The sequence below is a fragment of the Pseudophryne corroboree genome, chromosome 5 (genome assembly GCF_028390025.1).
Source record: "Pseudophryne corroboree isolate aPseCor3 chromosome 5, aPseCor3.hap2, whole genome shotgun sequence".
Lineage (NCBI taxonomy): Eukaryota > Metazoa > Chordata > Amphibia > Anura > Myobatrachidae > Pseudophryne > Pseudophryne corroboree.
In genome coordinates, this window is record NC_086448.1 from 289,848,207 (window position 1) to 289,868,075 (window position 19,869).

General features: G+C 42.8%; 1 protein-coding gene and 2 pseudogenes across 3 annotated transcripts in view; 1 reads left to right on the forward strand and 2 right to left on the reverse strand.

The window, feature by feature from the left end:
* ULK4 (unc-51 like kinase 4) overlaps positions 1–19,869 on the forward strand; it is a 1,561,547-nt gene that overhangs the window by 1,305,711 nt on the left and 235,967 nt on the right. For all 3 annotated transcript variants that reach the window (XM_063922401.1, XM_063922403.1, XM_063922402.1), the window contains one exon: positions 4,748–4,933. In XM_063922401.1, the coding sequence (XP_063778471.1) occupies positions 4,748–4,933 (186 nt within the window). The remainder of the gene's footprint in view (positions 1–4,747; positions 4,934–19,869) is intronic.
* On the reverse strand, positions 11,774–11,891 carry LOC134931585 (5S ribosomal RNA; annotated as a pseudogene).
* On the reverse strand, positions 12,047–12,164 carry LOC134930751 (5S ribosomal RNA; annotated as a pseudogene).

Below are 19,869 nucleotides of genomic sequence, written 5' to 3' on the forward strand. Positions count from 1 at the left end.
CGCAAGGGGAAAGCTTCCAAGGACGATGGTCAAGTCAAGAAGTACTCCTTCACATAAACATCCTGGAATTGAGAGCTGTGTACAACAGCCTTCGTCAAGCGGCACGCCTTCTTCAAGGTCGTCCCATACAGATCCAGTCAGACAATGTAATGGCTGTAGCTTACATAAACCGCCAGGGTGGAACAAAAAGCAGATCGGCAATGGCAGAGTTGACAAAGATACCCCTCTGAATACAATGCACAAAATGGTAAGCTGCTCAATCAGATTGTGATGTCACTCAGGTGAAACCACAAAGATACCCCTCTGGGCAGAAAGACATGCAAAAGCTCTGTCGGCAATTTTCATTCCGGGAGTGGACAACTGGGAAGCAGACTTCCTCAGCAGACACGATCTCCATTCAGGAGAATGGGGCCTCCACCCAGAAGTCTTTGCAGAGGTAGCAGATCGTTGGGGCATTCCTCAAGTAGATATGATGGCATATCGTCTCAACAAGAAGCTTCAGAAATATTGTTCCAGGTCGAGTGACCCACAAGTAATAGCAATGGATGCACTGGTGACCCAGTGGGTGTTTCAGTCGGTGTATCTGTTCCCTCCACTTCCACTATACCAAAAGTTCTCAAGATCATCAGAAGAACAAGGGTTCGAGCAATTCTCATTGCTCCAGACTGGCCAAGGAGAGCTTGGTATCCAGATCTACAGGAGTTATTACTGGAATATCCTCAGCCTCTTCCTCTTCATGAGGACCTGATTCAGCAGGGGCCATTTGTTTATCAAGACTTACCGCGGCTGCGTTTGACGGCATGGCTGTTGAGCGCCAGATCCTAGGCCGTAAGGGTATTCCCAATGAAGTCATTCCCACAATTATTCTGTCAAGGAAAGGGGTAATGTCCAAACATTACCATCGTATTTGGAGAAAATATGTATCTTGGGGTGAATCCAAGAAGTCTCCTGCGGTGGAGTTTAAATTAGAACGTGTTCTCCTATTTCTACAGGCGGGTGTGGATGCTGGCTTGAGATTAGGGTCTGTCAAGGTCCAAATTTCGTCCTTGTCCATTTTCTTTCAGAAACAGTTGGCTTCCCTTCCTGAGGTCCAGACGTTTGTGAAGGGGGTTCTGTGCATCCAACCTCCCTTTGTGCCTCCTGCGGCGCCATGGGATCTTAATGTGGTGTTGCAGTTCTTTAAATCGGACTGGTTTGAGCCTTTACAAGAGGTTGAAGTTTCTCACTTAGTAAGTTGTCATGGTGTTGGCTTTGGCCTCAGGCAGACGAGTGTCTGAATTAGGGGCTCTGTCACACAAGAGTCCTTATTTGATTTTTCATGAAGATAGAGCTGAACTGCGGACGCGTCAGCATTTTCTTCCAAAGGTTGTGTCTTATTTCCATATCAACCAACCTGTGGTGGTGCCAGTGGCTTCTGACACCTCAGCCGTTTCAAAGTCCTTGGATGTCGTCAGAGCGTTGAGGACTTATGTTGCAAGAACGGCTCGGATAAGGAAAACAGAATCTTTGTTTGTTCTCTATGACCCCAACAAGATTGGGGGTCCTGCTTCTAAGCAGACTATTGCGCACTGGATCAGAGGTACCATTCAGCACGCTTATTCCACGGCAGGATTGCCATTACTGAGTTCGGTAAAGGCCCACTCTACAAGGAAAGTGGGTTCTTACTGGGCGGCTTCCTGGGGTGTCTCGGTGTTGCAAATTTGCCGAGCAGCTACATGGTCAGGGGAAAACACGTTTGCTAAGTTTTACAGGTTAGACACCTTGGCTGCTGTAGTTTGGTCAGTCAGTTCTACAGGAACATTAGCACTTTCCCGCCCGTACAGGGAGCTTTGGTACATCCCCATGGTACTAAAATGGACCCCAGCATCCTCTAGGACGTAAGCGAAAATAGGATTTTAATTACCGGTAAATCCTTTTCTCGTAGCCCGTAGAGGATGCTGGGCGCCCGCCCAGTGCTAATTTTTCCTGCAGAATTACATTTTATCTTTTAACACAGGTTCTCATGTGTTAAGATTTTCACAGCTGTTGCTGTTGCGTTATGCATGCACGTTAGCATGGATTATGTTGAAGGCCATGTTAGGCTGCATGTTTTGTATGGTGTGAGCTGGTGTGAATCTCGCCACTAGTTTAATGTAAATTCTTCTCTCGAAGTTGTCCGTCTCCTCGGGCACAGTTCCTTTACTGAGGTCTGGAGGAGGGGCATAGAGGGAGGAGCCAGTTCACACTGTTGAAAAGTCTTAAAGTGCCGAAGGCTCCTGCAGAACCGTCTATACCCCATGGTACTAAATTGGACCCCAGCATCCTCTACGAACTACGAGAAAAGGATTTACCAGTAGGTAATTAAAATCCTATTTTTCAAGGTTCTGACATTCCCGGCACATATGGGACTTTTTATAGAATTTAAAATGGGTCCCTGTTTGCTTTTAAAAATGAGATCCTAGCCTTCTAAACTGAATTGTACTCTACATTCACTTTAAACACTGTACAGACATCGTAGTACAAGAAACTTTAACCAACAATTCTTGCCTGCGTCCATTAAGCTTTTAATGACCATCCGTTCCTAATGTTAAGCATAGCTATGACCAGTGTACGTCCATAGACCGTGGCTGGAAACAAAAGACTCTGCATGTTACTTATTTAGATTTGCACTAAAACATGGATCTCAAGATTAGCCCCTTACCCCCAAAAAATCTAATTTAATCCTAAAGAAGGCAAAAAAAAAAAAAAAGTAAAATAAATCTATAAAGCTAAGTCCAGTTTGCCTTAACAATGGGAAAATCCATCCTTACTACATAATGGAATTCAGACACTTGCTTGGATAAACATATTGTACTACTATGTGTTTTCTGAATAGCAAAAGCCTTGTAGGTACTGATTTGTTAAGATGCCTTGATGTTTTTGAAATGTTTCTAATAACTTTCCCTTACTTGAAAGATTGGTGGTTTTATCACTGGCAACCAAGGTTGTTTAGTGTCAGGCTAGTTTGGTTGATAAACATGCTAAACGGAAGTGGTGATGGTAAATGTATTAAATGAATTTAAAAATAGGCAATGTTTTTCTCGAAAAAATTGTATCTACATGGTTTTAGTTTGACTATATCCTGTAAATCCAAAAGCTATTGTTCTATACTGGATATAGTTATGTGACCGGCAGTCAGGAGACCACCAGTCACAATACTGGCACCTACATCCCGCCCACCCACAATCCTGACAGTCGGCATGGCAACTAACAGGGACTATTTCCACTCCCCCCCAGCCATCTCAAATCAGGATGCTGGAGTCGGCATGGTGACCGCGATACGCACCCGTTCTATACATTACAGTGTGTTAATGTATTGAATGCATATTCAGTCTTGTATGGCTTATTCTGGTGTATGTATTGCTTCTCTATAGATTATGATAACGTTGGTGTTGTATATTTAGTTTGAGATTACCAGTGGAACTATTTACACATTTTTTTGTGTTATGTATATGCAGATGCATACTAATGCATCTAGCCTTAATATGCAGCGTGAGATGCTTGACATGTGCTGATTAATGTGTGTGTGACAGACTGTATATGGAGCAGAACAGAACTTGTTTTGGAATAAAGCTGCAGCTGCTATACAGATTCAGAGGGGATCAGGTCAGGATCCCAGTGGGTGAAATACCGACGCCGGAATCCCAACACTGCTCGGAATGCCAGCCCTGGCATCACAACATGGATCACAATGCTGGTGCCGGAAACCCACCCGCCAGGATCCCGAATGAGGGTTTGCCGGGGCTGCCGAGAGGGGGCACCGTTAGGGTTAGGTTGTGGAGAGAGGTAGTGTTAGGCTGTGGGGAGGGGGACTTAGGGTTAGGCATCCTGGGGAGGGTTAGGCTGCAGGGGATGGAGGGTAAGGTTGTGGCTGCGGAAAGGGGTGGTTAGGATTAGGAACCACCTTGGAAGGTTATGTTAGTGTTAGGCTGGGGGGGGGATGGTGAGTTAGAGTCAGGCTGCAGAAAAAGAGGGTTAGATGGTGTCGGGATCCTGAGCATTGGGATGTCGCTGTCGGTATTCCGAACGCCGGGGTCCTTATACCATCTCCTTCAGAGACTCAGTCACACACAGATATACAAGTTTTACATATCAAATTAATCAGCACAGTCTCCTTGTGCATCCTAGTCACTTTGTGTTGTGAGTAAGATACATTATCTGGCCAAAAAAAAAGCAAAAAGGACTCCCAATGCACTGAAAAAATGCATTTACAATTTTTATTTCCATGACATAATGAAATCTACATAGTTACAGTCTAACACTGATTACAACTTATATGTGATTGTTTAATAAAATTGTGCCTTCAAAAAATAAACAAATATTATTAAATTCTATGAATTGTAAAACACTGACTATCTTCTATGTTCTCAATTTAATGTTAAATTCAAAGGCAAATGAAGTGTAACAAAGCAATTTGATTAAATTGCACCTGGAAATGTCAAACTATTTTAATTCAGATAAGTCACGGGCTAGTCTTGTGTAACTAAGTGGCTTGAGAAGTTAGTATTTTTCAGTGACATCAGCAGCTGGACATTAGAGGAACAATAGGTTTGTGACAACCTTGTGAGTAAAGCGTTAATCATGTGTCATTTAGTCCACTTAATAATTTCTGATATTCTTGTACAAAAATTGTTCATGGTGTGTATGAGTACTTCCAATAAAAACCCACAATCCCATATATAATAATTGAAAAAAATATATAACTTGAGTTTTACTTTTTTATTTTAAGCTGCCATCAGACGATCCAGAAATCTATGAAAACTCATCACAGTGTTTGTCACTGATGGTCCAATTCTATGGTGGAGACAATCAGGACAGTATGACTTCAGACAACATGGAGAGCTTTGCTCAGGCTCTACTGTGTAAGAGAGAGCCAAAGCAGCAAAAGCTACTACTAAGAGTGGTTAAAAGACTGGTGAGTAAATGGCAAATCTATTTTACTTATCTTACATAGCTTTAAGTTAACATTATTAATAGTCATGTCCACTTAGATTTGTAACACAGGTGTAATAAGAAATCACTTGACCACTATAGAACACACATCAAAGAATTGCTTTCCTTACTCAGGCACGTCTTCATGAGCTCAGGTGAATTCAGAATGGAACCTTAATAAGTGCTTAAAGAGAATAAAGGTGATTTGTCTTCCCTACTAATGGGATCCGCATACATAGCCAGCAATTCCATTGTCTTGCTGATAGGAGATAGTGCTTAGTGCAAATCCAGATAGGCAACAATTAAATATGTCCAGAACAGTTGATAGAAATCAAGGCATATAACAGATATATGGATCAACCATTTTGGACAGGTTTAATGTTCTAGCAATAAGCAATGCAGCAGTGCAATGTTAAAGGGATAGCAGTTTAAGTATACAAAGAAAAATATAGCTGTGTATTATCTACTATGCCTATAGTAATGCCCTTACGTCCTCCTTTTCCTCCTCCACCTTCTATTTTTCCTCCTGCTCTTTTTACTCTTCTCCTTTTCCTCCTCCTTTTCCTCTATCACCTTCCTCTTCCAACTTCTTTCCCTTTTACTCTTCTTCTTTCTACTTTTCCTTCTCCTTTTCCACCTCTTCCTTTTCTTCCTCTTCCTCCTTTTTCTCTTCCTCTTTCTCCTTTTCCTCCTTTTTCTCTTCATCCTTCTCTCTCTTTTCCTCTTCCTCCTCCTTTTCCTCTGTTTCCTCCATCTCCTCCTATTCCTTTTCCTCCTCCTTTTCCTCTTCTTCCTTCTTCTTTTCCTCTTTTCCATCATCAGAGTGCCATCCACGAACTCTACACTTTAGGTTTTGGTTGTGCAAAGTCATTATTTTTTCTTGTGCTTCAGTCTGTAACCAACAGTGTGTAATTGGTGTCATTGCCCTTGACACAGGGTGCTTGAGGTGGCACCATTGCTGCTCCACAGCACCTGCATGTGGCTTTTAGGGTGCTAGAAACTGCACCCTTCAGCCTGTAGCACTGCTACAGAGCTGGCCAGAGCTTTCTAAGTATACTTCGGGCACTGCTATACTTCCTTTGGCCAGCACACGGCGCAATAACAACCTACTCCAGCTCTGCTTGTGCTTATTTTTTTATGTTTGGAAACTAAAATATGTTAGTGTCTTAAATGACCCTTTAGACATTTATAACTCCAAATGAGTCTATCATAGCTATTTATCTCAATCTCAAAAAGATACACCAGTTTTACTGATTCCTGTGCGTATGTATATTGTCTGCTCTGGTTGTAACGTTTGATGTTTTGTACCAGGACAGCCCTTTTATAGCAAAGAGTTATGTTACTGCATTCTCTTAAAATGTAACTACGATAAAGGAACATATGAGAGTTGCTCTCTAAAGTGTTTTGCAAGTAGGCATTGTTGTGCACCACATAGATTGGTTAAATCGCAGTGATGACAGGCAAATGTAATAAGAAAGATTTTCATCCACCCTGGAATCTTGTGAAGAACAGAACTATGCTAGTAAGACATTTGTATATTAAATTTTTATAATGGTTTTAAAAAGAAGCTATTACATTATAATGTGTCCAGTAAACTACATCATAAGTTTATAACAAATGTAATTAGCATGTTAATGTTCAGTTCTACAGCCTGTGCTTTCTGTTTTTATGTTAACATGGCAGATTCACTTTCAATTATACGTAGGAATATAATTCTTTTTATTTTATATTTTGTACTTTTGGTTACTTGAAAGCCAACAGAACCCATCGTTACCACGGATATTTTAAGCTACATGTTTCGTGTAGGGAATTTCTGTTGCATTCTGCAACAATTGAATATTTAAATTCCCAGTGAATGGAAGATTTAAAGAACAATATTTTCTTCACCACTGTTATCCAATAAAATTAAGAAGTAAATACACAGCTAAACATTATCTAACACAAACACAGCAAGTTCTATTATTCTGTATAATGCTATTCAATTTAACACTTATGATTAACGATTTGCAGTAATGTATGATGAGAAAGTGTTTGTTCATTACAACAACCTCATAACATTACGTATAAGCACTGTGTTCTTTCCGGGTGGTCTTCAGGTTGCCGACTGTCGGGATCCCGGCGCACAGTATACCGGCGCCGGAATCCCGACAGCCGGCATACCACAGTTTTTCTCCCTCGTGGGGGTCCACGACCCCCCTGGAGGGAGAATAAATAGCGCAAGGGGCTCATTTGCGCTCGCCACGCTGACGGTATGCCGGCGGTCGGGCTTGCTGCGCCAGTATGCTGGTCGCCGGGAGCCCGGCCGCCGGCATACCATACCACACCCGTTCTTTCCCGATGACAGGATGAGCATTTGCAAAACAGATACAATAGTTCTTATATCATGCGTTATGTAAAATACAGATTTATACAGTATATGAAGGTCATTTACAGATTTTATTTTCCAAAAACAGCTATTTATTATATCTCACTGAAAAGGTTCTCGAGTTCATTGCCCTTAGTTTTGTGCTCTATATCCATCAGCAATCAAATCAGGAAGAGTAACATATTTTTTTTCCCCAAACTATATTTTCTTCCTTACATATCTCTATTCCAGACATTAAAGTTAGATTGCCTGAGGCTGTAGAGGATGTTTCCTATTTGCCATAAAGTAGCAACTCCCATGGCTCATCATCCTGAAAGTTGCCATCAGTTTTGTTGTATGCTTTAGGTCACAGATATGCAGCCCGTAATTCCACAACTTGGGGGCCAGATGTTTTCAGTTCTTAGTAGTAGTCTGTATACTGGTATATATCGGTCAGTGTGCAATTGGAACACTTTAGACAGTGCCCCCTATTTCTTCAAACCAAGCCTTGATCCATACAAACCATTCTAGATAAGTCCGTAGTCATAATTATCCAAACTGCCGAAAGTTGTAAATGGCTATGCAAATCGCGGCAACAGTTATCACGTATACTCAGGTGTCAGACTTGGACTGGCCCACAGGGGTACAGGGGAAACCACCGGTGGGCCCCACTGCCTGGGGGCCCACCTCCTGCTCTAAAGATCAGGATCCAGACTGTGCACTTGAATTATACATCATACATATGTTACCTTATACTGGACTATTGTGTATTTTCTACAGTGCATTGCTGTTGTTAATCTGTTATTAATCTGGTACATTATCATGCATGCAGCAGCTGAATTTACTGTATATATTTATGAAGGGGCCCAGCTGGTGCACTCTCTAATGGTTAGTCAAACCAATGATGTGGCAGGCCACACCTCTGCGGACTAGCCACACCCCTAAACATAGGTTCCTACCACTGCATTTCCCGGTGGGCCCTACATGCCCCAGTCCGACACTGTCAGGTGTGCTGAGGAAAATATCAAGACCAGGTATTTCACCCAGCCATAGATTATCCATTCTTTACCCTATCCTAGAATATACTTTTGAACCCATAGTTCTGATCTCTGCCACTCTTCCCAACCTAGCTTTCGTTATCTGCTTATTTTAGTACTATTTTCCCTTTATTTATTTTCTACATTATTTGCTATTGCTTCCACTTTTTTCAGTTTTGCAAATTTGTTTGGTACATGCCTTAACTATCATTTCCCTGCCGTACTTAGAGGGTCATTCAGACCTGATCGCATGCTAGCTTTTTGTGCAGCGCTTCAATCAGGTCAAAACTGCGCATGCATATGTACCGCAATGCGCAAGCGCATCGCACCGGCGATCGCAAGAAGATTGACAGGAAGAGGCCGTTTGTGGGTGGCAACTGACCGTTTCCTAGGAGTGTCCGGAGAAACCCAGGCGTGTCCAGCCGTTTGAAGGGAGGGTTCCTGACATCAGCTCCGGCCCGGATCATCGCAATGGAAGAGTAAGTCCTGAGCTCTGCACATGCATTCGCACCCCTACACAGCGATTACCCACTCCCCCTGTAGGCGGTGACTACCTAGTCGCAGCAGTGCAAAAATCGCCTGCTTGCCACCAGGTCTGAATGACCCCCTTAATCACTACTCCTTTCATCTACCATTTTGTTTTATTTTGCCATTACTTTTTTCACTAATGACCCTTTAATATTTTATTGCTCTACACCAGTTTCCTAAACTCTATCATTACAGTCCAGGTTTTCAATGCTTGAGTCCAGATTGTTGAATCAAATTTACTATGGTACTAATTAATTCACCTGTGCTCAAGTATGGATATCTTTAAAACCTGGACTGCAATGGTGGAGTTTGGGAAATTCTGCACTCTATTGCTCTGTATTGTCTCATTTGTGCTGTATTTCTTTCATTGTTTTGGCTCTGTTGTCTTACATTTTCCTCTCAAATCTCCTGCCATGCCACCCTGTTCCCACTCCTTTCTCCGAAGCAATCAATAAACATTTTGTTCTTCCTTCTCTCCGCTCATTGCAACTCGCCAGTGGTTCTCCCACTAATTTCCCCTTCTCTCTCTTTGACCACCATCTTCTCTCTTTTGGCCTTTCCTGCCATGTTCATCTTCCTGCTCCCACTTTTACCGTCAGTGACTGCAATCTTGGTGCTGACCTCTTCTACTTATTGAATAGCCTTTTCTTCCAGTCTTCACCCTTTTCTGCCATGACCACAGTTTTTCACTTTGAAACTCCACCCATGCCCCACTCCTGACTTTGCTACCCGAGATATCACTCTCAGCTTTTGCATTTCTGCTTCCCAACACTGGCACTCACTTGTTACCTTCGAAAGTTCCCCACAGAGCTGAACAGTACTGGAATAAGTTGCATGTTCTTACTGGATACCCCCTTTTCATTCCTGCTAGCTTTCTACAACTCTGCCCTGTCTCATGCTTAACAATCTTAAGTCTTTCATATCCACCCATTTCTCCATCCCACACCACCTCTCTGCTACCTACAACTCCCTCATCTGCCTCCGCTCCACGATTAACCTTCTCCCTCTCTGTCTTCACCACCCACTTACTACCAAAATCATAGCAAGCTGCAACAATATCTCTTCTCTCCAGTTCCCCCCCATGCCACACTGTTACCCTCCCTGAAGAGACCTCCTAACCCTATACACTCGTACCTGACCTGCTCTTTCTAATGATGCTTGTTCCTACCTTGCCCATCCTTTCATCCTGACCCTCTCCCACAGTTTTGTCATATCTTCTTTCAAACATGTGCTTACACCTAAATCTACCTTTCCCCTTGATCTCTTTGTGTCTCCAACTTCTCCTGCCATCTCCTCCTGAATGTCCCCGCGCATCCTGAAACTTAACATGGCCAAGAACAAAGTTAATATTTCTTTCCTCTCTCCATGGTTCCTCAATCTCCACCAAACCCCCCCCCCCCTCTTTCTAGCTGTTGATAACATCACTCCAACTTCTGTCTTTCAAGTCCGCTTTCAAGTAGTCTGGGATAATCTATCACATCCTATTTTTTATTACATTATAATAAAGTTTATATTTTATGCGATACAAGTCTTTCTTCTCACGTGCGTCAACAATATAGATTCCTTTCTTTCTTTTTTCAAAATTTGTTTCTATTTGTACTGTAATTGACAGTACCCCCTAAATTGATAGAATATTTATTAAGACCATAAAAGGGGCTCACCAGTGAATGTAGGGCAAAAAATTCCGTACACTCCCTACATTAATTCATACGGAGTGTGCAGATACTAAACCTTCGAGAATATTTATCAGGCCCTGACTGTGATACTAGTGCATTAATTTGCCAGCAACCAATCTTTTGCGAGTATTACTCATACAGTGAAGTTCCAGAATCCTCATCAGTATCCATAAGCAGGAATTATATAAGGCCTTCCAGCTTCCGCTCTAATCCCTCTACCCTCGCACAGGTCTACAAGTGACTTGACCCTGCATTCAAAAACAAAGCCAAACGTGACACAGCCTCAATGTGTGATTCTGCAGCAGGGTACATTGGTTTCCACAGGGAAATATCGGGTTGTAGAGATGAATCTTGATCCAAGCACCAACAGGCTAAAGCTTCAGACTGTCCCAGGAAGCATTGGGGCCTCCTCTATAACCCCGCCTCCAGGCACTGATCTCAGTTTCGAGGTGGTGCCTGCAGAAGCAGGTCACTTAACAGGGGGGCTGCACTGGGCAGACCTGCAAAAGCTTTTAGTAGACTTCAAGGGTCGCAGCAGTTACGTGTCTGGGGGACATTCTGTGCTGCAGCTCAGTCACCTCCCCATCGGCGCTGTATACTCCTGCTGGCTCTGTTCCCGGGTACTTACGGCGGAGATGCTCTGGCACTAGGCACGCTGTCGCAGGCGCTCTCCTGGTTCGCGTGGTTGCTACTGAAGGGAGGAGGTAAGAGGGTCCCCCAGGCATGACCTGCCATTAAATCATGTTCCGGTCGCAGTCTAAGGAGACGGACTGCGACGATGGAGTGGACACTGTAACAGAGCAGGGACCCCACTATATCCGACAATTGAAAAAAGAAAGAGAAAGACAAAAAAAAAACCTTGTTTGGGAGCACTCATTAGTTATCATAAATATGTGTGTGATTAGAGATGTGAAAATAAAGTAAAACTTAACCTTTATTGTTTCTTGAATAAAAAATAATGATAATTTAAAAGTCGTGTCTAATGACTGTTGTTCTTTATGTGTAATCCTTGTTTAACCTTTTTAACAAATAAGGTACAAGAAGTTTAAAAAGGTGAAAATATCAGGAGGTTGATCGAGGATACCGGCTGATAGCTTAAATTTGAGGGTATCCTAAAATTCACTGTGTATGCCTGTCAATGTAATGTGATGGAGGATTCAAAATGTTATTCAAATTGAGCTCAAGGTAAATGCAGAGAGAATTGTGGAAATGGTGAAGGTCTCCTTAGAGAAAAAAGGGGCCCACTGTACCTGGTATTCTCAGGAGGTTTCCCTTCCTAGTACTGACCAGGCCAATCCTGCTTAGCTTCCGAGATCGGACAAGATTGGGCGTATTCAGGGTGGTATGACCGTGGGCCGTTTGATGGAGAAGAGGAAAGGGAGGGGCCACTTCTATTATCTGTACTTTACATAAATCGGGACCATGAATAGCCTGAAACAGTAATTCCAGAAGAGAGAGTGTATGGAAAATTTAAGAGGTATGAGGCAAGAGGGAATATTTCTTAGAAAAAGGGCCCACTGCACCTGGTATTCTCAGGAGGTTTCCCTTCCTAGTACTGACCAGGCCATACCTGCTTAGCTTCCGAGATCGGACAAGATCGGGCGTATTCAGGATAGTATGGCCGTGGGCCGTTGATGTAAAAGGAAAGGAAAGAAGAGGCCACTTCTACTTTCCGTACTTTACTTAAATCAGGACTGCAAATGGTCCAAAATGGTATTTCCAGATGAGAAGAGTGTATGGGAAATAAAAATTGAAAAAATGTAAAGTGTAAGAAATAAAACAAATATGAATGAAGATATGTATATGCGTACCAATGACAATTCTGATATTAATTAGTAGTCATAGGTTAAATGCCAAGAATAGTTTGGAATTTGCTAAGTGGCACTGTGACGTAATATATTCACAGGAATAAAGTGGGGTACAGTTGACACTTTGCAAGCAAGTTCAAGGATTGTAACTGTGCACAAGAAATCCCAAATTCATACACCAACAATGGCAAAGCAAAAATAAACTGCAAAGCAAAAATAAATGGAAATACTCTCACAGAAATCCAGTAGTAGCATATCAGACAAATATGGATAAATGGTGTATCAAGAAGTACTTAATTGATAACAAGAAAAAGAATATATGAATAAAAAAATGTGGGTTTAGAGCTCAAGGCTGGCTCATATCTACTGCATAAACCTTATCAAAAAATCTTAAGGAGCTGTAATTGGTAATTAAATATGCCATAGAATCATTAGCTATTGTTAGCATAAGCATAATCATATGGTAAGTATCATTAATGAATAACATGAATTCGACTGATAACCTTTAGGCATAAATATCATTAGTAAATAGCATGAATCAATTGATATCCATTAGGCATAAGCGGGGAAATAGGGTGGTATAGATTGCTACACTCCTGTGTGAAAAATGCTGTGAACAGGACTCCTGAATGCACTGTAATGCTGAGGAGTGAGCAGTTCTGGGGTAGGTAAAGGACAGTCAAGCTCTGGTAATCCAGTGTGTGTTACCGCAGCCGCGGTATGAACGAGCAGTTACCGTCCTGAAGTACCCCGGAGTTCAGCCGCTGGCAGTGATGATCGCGGCCGCCCGCTTCCGGACTGGGCGTTGCTGCGATGACATCACCGTGTGATGTCTCTCGACGTACGTTTCACCTGGTGGGCTTGGTCACGAGAGCCTCTCTCTGCTGCTCTCCTGTGGCCAGTATAAGAGTACTACATTAGCCTATCATGGTGGAAATCAAATGATGGGCAGATGCCTGGACGTATCAGATCGTAGCTTTGGATGACCGGTGCGGACATATTGGTAGAGGGAAGGGGGTAGAACTGGATGCAGAAATAAATGGTTATGCTGGTGATATGGAGGAAAGAGATGGGATATGTGAATGAGTCCGAGTGAAATGATAGCAAAGGAGGAAAAAGAAGCTGAAATACACTAGAGGGATGGGATTGAAGTGTAACAACAGGGGATAGCTGGGTTGGAATGCTGTGAGGGGAGAAGAAAGGGGGGGAAGCAGTTTTGGGATATGAAGGATGAGTGGGAAAGTGGATGCGATGGGATATGGAAATTAGGATGAATAGGAAATGGATGTTAACGTGGTTGGGTGAATGATGCAAGTATGATTGGGAGCGATGATATTTATGTGGTAAAGCGTATAGTGTGGTGCATGATGGAAAAAATGATGATGATATTGGGAGTCCTAGGTGATGGTGGATGGATGAATGCTGTGATTGGGAATAGATATTATTTAGTCAATGAGAGGGGGGGCGGGGGAGAGAAGGGGATGCGGGTGACAGACTGGTGCAGGTGTTAGAGGGGTGAATGGGCAGGGAATGTATTAGCAGAGGGTGGATGGAATAAGTGCTGCACTGCAATCATGTGAAAAAAATGGCAGTGAGGTAAAGTGAAGGAAGTGACAAAAGGAAAGAAGAGAAAATCTGTGGGGGGGGAGAGGAAGGGGAAAAAAGGGGGGAATGGATGGGGGGAGGAGGATGGAGGAGAAGGGGGGGGTTTGGGTTGGGTGGGTTAGGAAGTGGGAAACCTGATGATGGGAATACCTGGTTAAGGAATGTGTGTGTGATACTAGAGGAAAGTAAATTATGGGAAATGAGGAATATTAATTGATTTAGTAAAGTTGGTGGAAGACAAAAATGAAATATACAATGAGAAGGGAAGTATGTGTATTGGTTGTCAGATGATTATGTTTGTAGAAAAATGCTGTAATTGATGTATTCATTCATGCCCGTGGGCATGAGAGTGTCCAATTTGAAGATCCATTCGGATTCCTTCTTTTGTAGTGCCGTACTGTAATCTCCTCCTCTCAGACACATCTTGATGTGTTCCAGGCCAGAGAAAATCCGATCCTCTGTTCGGCTGTTATGGAATTGTAAGAAATGTCTGGCAACTGTGGTAAGCTTCTTAAATTTAGTGGAGTCGGATTTGGCATTCCTCACTGTGCTGATGTGCTCAAGTGCCCTTACTTTGAGCATGCGAGATGTCATGCCCACATACCTCAGATTACAAGGGCATGTGATACAATAGATCACATTCTCTGTCCTGCAGTTGAAGAAGTCATTCACTGTAATCTTTTGACCGAATTTGTCCGTGATATGCATTAGATTAGTGATGTGAGGGCACAGCTTATAGCTGCCACACGGGTAGCTGCCTTTAAGTGGTCTAGGCTTTGGAGGATATGAGAAGTAACTTTTTACAAGTTTATCTTTTAAGTTCGGTGCCCTTCTCCAGCTCATGTTAATGTTCTGGCCAATTTGGTTCGAGAGGTCCTCATCCATGTTCAAGATATGCCAATGAGTTTGCAAAATCTTTCTTGCATCCTTCCAATTTTTGCAGAAATCCCCAATGATCCGTAGAGTGTTTTTATCTTCTTTGTTTTTTTCTGCCGGGAAGATCAGAGAATCCCTTTCTACCTTTTGCACTTCAGATTTGGCTCTCTTGATCAGCCTATTGCTGTATCCTCTCTCCTTAAGTCTTGCTGCCAAATCAATACTTTTGGTCTGAAAGATGGAGTCATCTGTACAATTCCTTTTTAATCTAAGGGATTCACCCTTGGGGATGTTCCTGATTGTTGGTGGAAAATGACTGCTGGATGAGTGAAGCAGGCTGTTGGTTGCAGTTTCTTTTCTGAAAATTTCTGTTGCTATGATGTTGGTATCATCTCGGTATATTCTGAGGTTGTGGAACGGGATACTGGATTTACTGCTGGTGTATGTGAATTTCATGTTTAACTGGTTGTCATTAAGGGAAAGGATGTACTGGTCCAATTTGTCTTGGGTGTCGTCCCAGATCATGAAAATATCATCTATATATCGTATCCAGATTATGATATGATCGGTGTACTCCTCTTGGTTATCACTGAAATCCATTTCCCGTTCCCACCAGCCTAGGAATAAGTTTGCGTAAGTGGGGGCACATGCCGCCCTTATGGCAGTGCCTCTGGTCTGAATATGGAAATGATTATTGAATAAAATGTAATTGTGATTCAGCACAAACTGGAGTAATTCCAAGAGGAATTCTTGAAAGTCACCAATGCCTTCCATGGAGAGGAAGTACTTCACTGCTTTTATGCCCAGATCATGTTTTATGGATGTGTATAGGGATTCCACATCCAAACCCACCATTATGTAGGAGTCCTCCAGGCATATGCCCTGAATTTTTTTCAGAACATCAGTCGTGTCTTTAACATACTGTAAGATGGAAGGCTCAGGACATGTTGTCGCAAGTGGACGTCAAGAAAGCAGCTGGCTTTTTCCAGAAGACCCCCGTTACCCGATATGATGGGTCGTACTGGTGGGTTGTCCACATTTTTGTGGACCTTTGGTAATAAATATAACGTTGGGGTTCTTGGATGGGGGGTGTTCAAATAGTCCCATTCTGATTTTGTAATGGTGCCTTGCTGCAGGTATCTGTCAATGATCCGGGAATATAGGGTTGAAAAATTCTGTGTTGGATCAAATAGAGTGGTCTTATAGCAGGAGGTATCCGTTAATTGTTTGTTGGCTTCCTTGAGATATAGTCGTAGGCCAAATAACAATGTTCCCTCCTTTATCTGACATTTTTATTTGAACATCATCCCATTTCTGTATCTCTTTGAGTGCTTCCTTCTGTTGTCTAGAAAGATTACCGATGATTCTATTTGATTTCTGACGTCGATAAAGTTGGTAAAGCGATACAGTTGGAAATCTCGTGATACCAAATTGAGAAATACCTTGATTTCCGGGCATAAATTGTCTTGCGGGTAGAAAGTCGATCTGTTTTTGCAGATGGGCCGATTGGATGTGGAGGGTTGTTCCTCTGATAACTCTTCTAAAATGGCTAGGGCATCCTGCTCCTGCTGTGATAGGTTACTCGTATCAGGGTTGGGTAGCAAAATATCTGTATCTTTTTTGGTGAAGTGTTTCATAAGTAGAAGTTTACGTCCAAACAGGCGAAGATTTATTTCCCACTTGAAACGATCAAAGTGGTTGGTTGATGAGAACGAAAGACCTTTTTCAAGGACACTGATTTGATCCTGTGTAAGAATGTGTGAGGACAAATTGATGATTCTTAATTTGGTGAGGGCAACGTTGGTTACTTCCGTTTCCGTGAGGGATACCGTTTCTGTTGGGGTGATCGCCATCTTTGTCTTGGTGTTCTTCCTTCCGCCCGCCTTGTTTTTGTTTTGCAGGGTGCCCACGGGTTTTGCCCCTGCTTCCCTCTAAAAAAGAGGCCGATGAGGCGGTTGAATGAAGACTAGAGTCCCTCCTACGGTTAAAAGGTTCTCTGGGGTCTAAGTTAAAGTCCTGATGGTCCTCACTATCCGAAGGTTCAACTTCGGAGGATGATGGTGTGTATTCACTTCTTATCGCGTCTCTTCTATGGGTTTGTTGTGTCCATTTGAAAATATGCCCCGACGTGAAATCTCGCTTATCTCTTGCGAACTTGGTTTTCTTCCGTTCAATGATATTGTCTTCATATGACTCCAGATCCTTCTTCATCTTACCAAAAAGATCCTGAAAGGCAGAATTGCCTTCCCATTGTTCCAATTTTTTACCTAATTTGTCAACTTCTTTAGTGCATTCTTCCATAACTAGGTGATTGTGTTTTATTAGAATACTCATCAGATCCTGAGAGCGTTTTAGGAGACATAATTCCCAGTCCTTGCTCAGATTTTCTGTAGAGAGTTCAAATGAAGGAAATATTTTGGGTCGTAAACCTCTTGGAGATATTTTGTGTCTGCAATAATGTTCCAAGCTGGTTAGGTCCCAGTCAACTCTGATGCGTCTTTGAAGAGTTCTCTTCAAATGAAAGAGGTCATCTTCCCAATTAGCTTCAGGGATGGGATCAGGTATCTTGATGGGAAAAATAGTATCTAGGTCTTCTAAAGACCTTTTATTCATCAATTCTGTTTTTAGATTGAAAGTACTCATATTGGGGGTCATTCCGAGTTGTTCGCTCGTTATTTTTTTCTCGCAACGGAGCGATTAGTCGCTAATGCGCATGCGCAATGTCCGCAGTGCGACTGCGCCAAGTAAATTTGCTATGCAGTTAGGTATTTTACTCACGGCATTACGAGGTTTTTTCTTCGTTCTGGTGATCGTAATGTGATTGACAGGAAGTGGGTGTTTCTGGGCGGAAACTGGCCGTTTTATGGGAGTGTGTGAAAAAACGCTACCGTTTCTGGGAAAAACGCGGGAGTGGCTGGAGAAACGGAGGAGTGTCTGGGCGAACGCTGGGTGTGTTTGTGACGTCAAACCAGGAACGACAAGCACTGAACTGATCGCACTGGCAGAGTAAGTCTCGAGCTACTCAGAAACTGCACAGAGAAGTCTTTTCGCAATATTGCGAATCTTTTGTTCGCAATTTTACTATGCTAATATTCACTCCCAGTAGGCGGCGGCTTAGCGTGTGCAAAGCTGCTAAAAGCAGCTTGCGAGCGACCAACTCGGAATGACCCCCATTATACTGGTTGTTGGAGCTGAGAGAGATATATAGGTATTTTTTATATGACAAGAAAACGAAAAGGAAAGTACAAATTAATAAATAATGGAACAAGTGTTCTATACATGGCCTAAAATTTAGCCAAAATTGACTGTGCTGGATCCGAGAGCTGAGGAAAAAGACCTACCCCACTATATCCACCAGGGCATAGGAGTACAGGTCGGATATATAAATATCCTCTTTATTAGAACTTCATAGTCCTAGGTGGTGAGGACCAGCATAGGGGAGAAGGCGGTTGACCTGTAGCTCCTCCCCCAGCTCCCGGCGCCATGTACTGCTGGTGTTCCCGCCCTGGAGCTACCTCACACTCTCCCTCACTCCCTGACTGAGACGCTGGGTGCCATCTTCTGTGATTAGCTGCGACTGGTCTCTGGGACTGCAGGGCAAGGTCTCCTCTGTGAATCCGCCTGTACATCAGCGCCGTGATTTTACAGACACTTAAGTATTCTACATGTCATTCTTAAAACAGCGTTAGTTAAGAACAAGTGTACCTGTGCTAGAATATATTGTACGAGAATTCCGATATATACATACAGTCTCGGACCGTGCATTGTTATATATGCATATATTAGTCCAGTACAGTTTTATTGTCTTACTAAAAGAATTATCTGCATTGTCACTGTGACTGTGTGTGCCTGTATCTGCTGTGTGAATTTCACTTTCAGATCCCAGGTTTAGCTATCACTGCATTCTGTACCCTAAGGGACTTCTGGGTCACAAATATAGTGCTTCACAGGATTTCCGTCAAGTGTATTCTACTGTGTGCTCAGTCACATAATACCAGATTTTTTTGCTGGTGTTGTGTACTGTGTATGCAGTCACATAGTACCGGATTTAGATGCTGGTGTTGTGTACTTTGTACGCTGTCACATACTAGGGGATTTATTCGCTGGTATTGTACTCTGGCTGTATCGTACTCATACGCTCTGATGTTACATTCCTCAAAATGTCTAACACAAAGGGCGGGAAATCCACGGACGCTCCTGTATCATGAAGTGCATGCGCCAGGGATTTGCCTGAGGGGGAAGCTTTGTATGACGGTCTGTGTACCGTGTGCCATACATCTCCCAGTCAGTCTGCAGCTCCTGTAATCAATCAGGAGCCACCTTTGGGCGGCTTTCTCAACTATGCTCAATAAGCTTGTGACACGCCTTACGCCCCCTATGGGACCTCTTGTGCCATTGCAACCACATATTGTCCCTATGGTAAATCCGCCTTGGGCGGATAATTTGTCTACCCAGTTGCAGCAATTGAATCAATCTTTGGTTAGACATAAACCCACCCCAACTCACTCTGGTGTCAAGGGGTCATCTAAGCGGGCCACTTCCTCACAAGCCAATTATCTCTCTGAAAAGTCTGATGAGGATGAGGAGTATACTGACCTGCCAGACACTGATACAACTGCTTCTGACGAGGAATCTACTATGCAGGTTGATGTCCCTGATTTAGTGGTTGGTATTAAGCAGATCCTACTGATCACTGATGATGAGGATTCCACTACAGTTTCTAAGAAACCTGATAAGTTTAAATGTCAGAAGGTAACTAAAACATTATTACTGCCTTCTGACCATTTAGTAGATATACATCAAGAACCCTGGTCTTCACCAGGAAAGAAATTCTCCCTATCTAAAAAGATGGTAGCTCATTATCCTCTCCCTTCTGAGTTGTATAATAATTGGGAAAAATTAACAGCCGGTGGATTCCCATGTCACCCGTCTCGTGGTATCATCTACTCTGCCTGTCATCACTGTCACCTCACTGAAGAAATCGATAGATAAACGTGTGGAGGGATGCCTGAAGTCTATTTACTCCCTTACAGGTGCTGTACATA